General features: G+C 39.9%; 1 protein-coding gene across 8 annotated transcripts in view; it reads left to right on the forward strand.

Annotated features, from left to right (window-relative positions):
* The window catches only part of Pcgf5 (polycomb group ring finger 5), a 117,325-nt gene extending 111,732 nt beyond the window's left edge, over positions 1-5,593 (forward strand). For 7 of the 8 annotated variants that reach the window (NM_001440243.1, XM_087589441.1, NM_001129882.2 and 4 more), the window contains 1 exon segment: positions 305-5,593. In NM_001440243.1, the coding sequence (NP_001427172.1) occupies positions 305-342 (38 nt within the window). In that variant the 3' untranslated portion in view covers positions 343-5,593. 8 annotated transcript variants of the gene reach the window in all.
* The last annotated feature ends 1,492 nt before the right edge of the window (positions 5,594-7,085 follow it).

A 7,085-nucleotide genomic window follows, 5' to 3' on the forward strand; every position in this document is an offset into this window, starting at 1 on the left:
ATAGGATCTCTTACTCTTGTGTGGTTAAGGAGAATTTGCAGCTCAAACCTCAGCCCCACAAAGTTGCTGGGGACATGTGGTTTGTAGTCCTCCTTAGACCCTGTGTGGGAAGGGAGGGGAGGGCAAGGAGAGGAAGGAGGGAGAGATGTACTGGTAGTAATTTGAATCTTGAATGACAGCTTACATTTTAACTTTTGTAATCACTATTATCAGAAAATGTAAATACCCAATTCTTCAAGACTTTCTGTAGTAAGCATTGTTTTCATGTAAACACAGTCTTATTCATGCCTTTTTTTCTTTACAGTCCTACCCGATGGTATTGCAGTATCGACCAAGAATTGATTTCGGGTAGGCCCAGGCCCAGGCCTCGGCTGCACTGAATGAATCCTGCACTATTTGTTTACTCGTCGACAGATTGCACAGTGAATGGTGTGTGGACTCGAGAGACACAATCTGATTTCAGCATGCACATAAGGCCATTGTCTGTCTCAACTGTCAGTGTCCTTCATGTTGTTTCTATTAGGAGCCATCCAAGTGCCCTTCCGCCACTGACCATCTGCACATATTCATGCTGTCTCAGTGTGCAAGGCACGGCCGGAGCGAGTGAGGTCCAGCCGCGACTCTGCTTTCTCAGTGTTTTGCTTGCCTGTTGCAAGGTTGTTCTAATGTTAATTACACTAGTAAAATGGCTCAATCCTTGTGGTGTTGCAGTTTTCACATACTTAATACTTTTATTCTTATTAAAATAGAGTACTGTACAAGAACCTAGTATAATTATATCTTGAAATTATTTTGTATAAGAATATATTTAGAAAAGTGGTTTCTGAGCCACTGTCCTATTCTTGGTAAACTTTTATGTAAAAAAGAATAAACAACCAAAAAAAAAAAAAAACCAAAATGCCAGCTTGTTCTTGAGTGTGCAAGTCTTTTGTGAAGAATTCCAGTTATTTTTTGACCAGAGCACATTGCAGTCGGAGATGTCCTAAGCCACTGGGTAGTCTACCATTGCACAGGAAATTGGGTTAGGCCTTCATGTTGAAACACGTGACTTGGACAACTGAAGTTCATAATGTTGGCAGCTGATCATATCAACTTCTAATAAAATAAATGTGTAAGTAACATTCGTTCCTGTCTTAGGCAAGTGAGTACTGTCTAGCCAATGTCATGTGTCCATCATTGTATCATTGATGCCATTTTGTGAAAGCATTGCTTTTTTAAGTTGGCCTTAGGTGTGGATCGTGGATTGCAGAGGGTTGTATAAGGTGATTTTAAATCCTGGGGTTTTTTAGATAACATCCACCTTTTCATGGATTTCCAATCTCGGATTGTTAGCTGCTTATCACGTTTCCAAACCATATGCACAGGACAAAGGAAACACCAAGTAGTAGATAAATATGCTAACCAAAATTAATGGTTTGGGGATACTGTTATTCTAAATTCTGTGGTAACCAGGGGTTGGTGGAGTTACTGTTTTAGCTGAGTTCATTAAAGGTGAGTGGATCAGAAGTCAGAACTATGCTGATGTCCTTGATGTTGGCAGTTTGGTTAAGTCTTCCATTCATTTTGAAATTAGCCTGCAAGTCAAACTCCTCTGTTACCTTACTACATGAAAAACATTTTAGATCTTGTAAAATACATAGCTGTTTCAAAACAGGAAAAGAAAACTCTGGAATGTGTCTGCTGATTGCTTGAAACCAGCTAAGTTCTGAGAGGAAGAGGGACATTGGGACATCGGATACGAGCACTCTGTGGTCCACGGTCCTTTTTTCACAGTGAACATGGGTGCTCATGTTTCCCAGTAAAATATTTCACAGGTTAATGCTTTCTTGGTTCCAGAGTACTTCATAGAAGTGAACATTGTGCAGCTCTGAGAACGTGGCTCAGTCTTGGTTTGTTTCATAATTATTATTTTTCCTTACATTTTTAAGTCCAAAAGTTTGTATTAAAGTTGTATTAGAAGGCCACAGCAGTTAACTTCATGTTGTTGGATTGGATGTTTCTGGAAGAACTCACGAGCAGGATTTAAAAGGCATTTGATTTACTTTATAAAGTGTAGAAAAGACTGTAACACTTGACCAAAAAACTGAATTTATTATCTAATTACAGAAATTATTTTGCTGTTTTGCAAAACCTAATTCCTAGTTATCCTTAAGAAAAGGTCTTACAATCCATCACATTTAGATAATTGTTTTACATGTGAAGGTTAATTTTAATTAAGTCAAAACCATTTTTAAAGCCGCATGCTAAGGGTTGGTTATTTGGCTCCTCAACCAAAATTTAAGGCCGTAGGCGAATTTTATATACAAGGGCTCTTTGAATTTTGCTTGTTGCCTGATCACATGTAATGACTATTATCCAAGGACTATGTAGGAAACAGTCATCAGAATGCAGTTTTATCACAGTTCCTTTAATGTTTCTGCATTGACGTGTTCACTGAAATGCAATACACTACGTGCCAAAGCAGAACATTGAGCACAGGTGGCCTCATAAGGGAGGGAACATGGACTTGGGCTTCTTCAGCCATCCTCGCCTAAGATACCCACCAAGTGTGCAGCACTTTGTTGTCTGGTGTGATATGCACTGAGCTCCAGTTACCCTTGTCAGGAACCCACAAACAGGCACTGTAGCCAGCAATACATATACAGAGTTGCTAACAACCCCCCTTGAGGTTCATCTCCAGGAATGACCATCTGAATCTATAAACACAAGAATAAGTCAGTTACTCTTCAATCTGTTGTTCCTTAAGCAGTAAACTAAAGAACTCTTTCTCCAGAGGAGATTTTGTTACCTGTTTTACCTGCCTTAAAATGAGACATGTGAGGGAGGGCCATGGAGTCTTGAATGTAAAGAACGCCTGTGGTCTATAAAAGTCACCCTAAGTTGCAGTAATGGCATCACTTAAGAGGGAGAGAGAAATGTCTCTTTCTCTAGATTAGAAATAAACTAAAGGCTTATTGGTGAGGTTATAGCAAGTTGAGGTTTGGGGACTAGAATTACGGTTTTGACAGCTTTTAAACACTCTTTATTCACTAGGCATATGCCCATACCAATATGTCACACTGTACAAATGTAGTGAGTTAGCACAAGTGTTAACTTAAACTGAGTCCTTAAGAAAACAGAACAAGCATGTTCTAGAACATTGTGAACTGTTAAGCTTTACTGACTGTATAAATGAAAGTGCCTCACTGCTCAAGTGCATTTCTGTCTTAGGTTTCCTGCATAAGCCTCCAGTTATCTGTCCTGTTTCATAAATGGTTTCATAGCAAATGGGCACTTACAAGCTAAAGTAATCTTTTTAAAGTTTTGTAAGAATATAGGTATCACCAAAGACATTTTACTGTTAGTTACCATGTTAGAGACAGTTTGGACAGTCCAGAAGATAGGAACTGTGTAACCTGATAGAAAGTGGGCAATAGTAACTTTAATTGAGCTCTAAAATCTTACCAAGGAAGGCACCGCAGTGGGTTTTCTTGATGGAATGAGTCAATTGTGTCTTTCTTGCTATAGTGGGCGTGGTTTCCCTTCAGATCTTCACTGGTTTGGTTTGGTTTGGTTTGGTTTGGTTTTTTGTTTGTTTTCAGCATCATCTGGTAGGTCTTAGAAAATCCTCAAATATGAGAAAAGTAAACAATACAAATATCCTCCCTGTGAAAAATGGAAGCAATACAAACTTTAGAAGAAATTCAAAATTGAGATTTTTAAATTTTAAAAAGCATTTTCTTCTGTGGAGGTGGTATGAAGGGAACTATGCCTGTTTAGCTCCACTGAAGACAGACTTTAACAATAGAAGTCCCGGCAGGCCTGCCTATGTGGGCCGCAGTACAACAGTCCGCTGGGTTTACAGATAGTGGAAGTGCTGACAAGCCTGTGTAGAACACAGTACATCCTACTGGACTTACAGAAGTGCTTTTGTTGGTTTTAAAAGTGAAATTCCACAGGGCCTGTGATTGTATTTTCTCTAAAAGTCTTTCTCAGCAGCCACTTCCTTGTCACTAACCTTAGCCATGTGGCCAAATTTTGACAAAACAGGAGCACTGAAAAGTATCCCAGTATGCCATTCTTTGGGGTTGGTAGTCTGCTTTGCACCATGCTGAGATTAAATCAGCCTGAGGGAAGCCTCGGCAGAGTTGACAAACCCTCGCAGCCGTCCTGGGAGTGCAAGCACTTTACAACTGAGCCTCATCCCTCATCCATTCCTTTGATTGGATAGGAATTCTCTAGAAAACTAAGCTTTATACCAGTAGAATATTGGTATGAATTTGCCAAAATTTCTTTTCTGGATTAGAATCACAGAAACTTGAAATGCTCCTACCATTGTTTCCAGCATGTAACCTCTCTGGAAAGCAATAAGGGACATGTCTGCTAGGTCTTGTTCATGACAAATGGAACAGTCGTCAAATGCACTAAGGACTTAGAAGCACTTCAAAGACCAGAATCACCAGTTGTTTGGACTCACTTAATAAGCTTTGCTCATTGTATTTTAATTAAAAAACAAAAGCATGAAATTAAGATAAAAAACAAAATGCCCTTACACAGTAGGGACCTTATTGTTTTGTGTACACAGTAGGGGCCTTATTGTTTTGTGTGAGGTAGTGTTTCTCAGGTCATTTGCAAGTGCTTCTCTTCCTGGAGTATGATTTCCATAAGTAGTAAGTTTGCTGGCCATCATACTTTCCAGTAGGATTAAAGTGTTTGGAGACTTTTTCAGAAAATAATAAAAGTTAAAGATCAAAATAACTGCTGTAAATTCTGCAACTGTACCTCTCCTCAGGCCGCTTCCCATGGTACAAAAAGGCAGGTTTCCACAGACATGTCGAATACTAGGTCTGGTTTTCTTCTGTCGCAGACGAAGACTGACCACTCTGGGAGCATCTGTACAAAGTCTAGTGTGACACAAGTCCAGAAGGAGCTCTTTCCACACATTCACATTGTTGGAGGTCACCCTGGCTCTCTTGGAGGCCATTTTTCTTTTGCAGTCTTTTTCAGAGTGGGGTTGGGGGCCTAAGTGTCCTTATGAAGCTGTGGTCCAGGACAAGAGCGTGGGGGCGGGGGGTATGTGTTCCTTCACTTTCCTGCGTCTGGCAACTCAACAGCGATCATTTCCTAGAATAGCCCTCATGGTTATTAAATCTAGCACAGAATGTATTGTAAAGTTATGTTGCTAATTTTATTTTGAAATATGAACTATTTTAAGCTTTTGTCAAAAGTGGTTAACATCTTATACAAGTAAAAACCTTTTTGTGGTTGTAAGATTTAGCTTATGAATCATTCAAATTGAAGTGAAAGAATTACCAGGTCATTGTTAATGACTTAGTCTATTAAGAATCTATGTATTTTTGTAAAGGAAAAGCACTCGTAGATATTTAATCAGTACAAGGTCTATGTCTGTTTTGCAGGAAGAATATGCTGCTTAGAGATTCTCTTTAAATATTTTTTTATTTGTGTGCTCATATGTATTTTCTGTTGATCTTCTGAATGTTCTGTACAAAACTGTAAGACTGTTGAGCTGGAACATTTTTTTTAACTCTGGGCTTAGCTGTGTATATCTGACCATGTTGAAAATAGTATCTTTGTTATTAAATTTTTGATTGCATATTTATTGTTGGCCTGTTAATGTTTACTTGATGTAGACCACTACCTCTGTTAAAAATGTTTCAGTTCCATTTCCAAAGCAGGTTTTCCTGAGATTTATCTGAGTATTTGAGACTAGACATGAGAATGTTACAGAGCTGTTCTGAAGATGAGTCCGCCCCTTCCCTAATACTTCAGGTGTATGTAGACAAACTATTCAAACCAGGGAATCTTTAGCAAAATTATGGAGCAAAGAGTCTCAAAACATTCAAAAGGCTTCCTCTACCAGTTAAAGAACTTGGCTTTGGGGGTTGGGGATTTAGCTCAGTGGTAGAGCGCTTGCCTAGCAAGCACAAGGCCCTGGGTTCGGTCCTCAGCTCCGAAGGAAAAAAAAAAAAAAGAACTTGGCTTTGAGTTTTCCTGGCTAGTTTCTTGAGTGGTTGTTTGGCTGGCTGGCTGGCTGGCGGCTGCTTGGTTAACTGGAGGCAGATTTATTTTTTAATGTCTTAAAAGCAATGCTTAATGACCTAAGGGCTCTCATAGCTGATGACACAAAGCTTGACTTGTGTTTAGGAATCACACCTAACTTTTACCTTTCTGTGTCTGGTGACAATGACAAAGAATGTTAAGACATTTCTGGTGTGCGTCACTCGAAGTCTCTTATGTGTATTAGCTCATTTAGTTCTGATACAGCCCTCTGAGATACATTCTGTTAGCCCCACCGTACAAGTCAGGAACAGTGGGGACTTGCTCCCAGTTGCCAAAATCCACAAAGCCAGAGCATTCGGGCCTATGTGGTGTGGCTGGAGCCATCAGGGTCAACCTTCAGCTGTGTCACCGTGCACACTACATGCCACTTGCTTCAGAGATTCTAGTTAGTAAGAAAGACTCTGAGTCAGAAAGTTGCCAGCGGCTCTTCCCTGTGCTCCACTGATGCAATAGTGAGCTGCAAAGTCAGGAGAGCCCAAGCCCTCTGCTTCTCTATGGACGCTCAGAGTAGGAAAGAGCATGGAGGATCCTGCACATGGGGTACATGGACACATTTCATCCTCCTCGAGTGTCAGTGACCAGTAGCTAGGGGACCTGGTAAAGCCTTGCCCCAGGGAGGAAAACATACTTAGCTTAAACTGATAATCACTTTCTGCATTTGCAGTTGAAAAAAGAGATCACGGTTTGCCTGGGACTTCACTGTATTTCTCTTCACACCGTTGTGGCTATTTTTAGTTTTGAAGGACATGGAGGGTCCTGTGCTCAAGCTGGGCTTGACCAGTTTATCTTTATCATTATTATTATTATTATTATTATTATTATTATTATTGTTGTTGTTGTTGTTGTTATTATTATTATTATTATTATTATTATTAGTTTTGTATCTGGGAATATGCAGGGGATATTTCCTGGAAGCCAAGTAAAACAGTCCTTAGCAATCAAACTCCTGCAATAGGCTTTGGAGACGGAATAGCTATCCTGGAGTCAAGGTGGGGAATCATGTCCAACATGGCTAAGCTGTGACA

This window comes from Rattus norvegicus, chromosome 1 (genome assembly GCF_021556685.1).
Source record: "Rattus norvegicus strain SHRSP/BbbUtx chromosome 1, alternate assembly SHRSP_T2T, whole genome shotgun sequence".
NCBI lineage: Eukaryota > Metazoa > Chordata > Mammalia > Rodentia > Muridae > Rattus > Rattus norvegicus.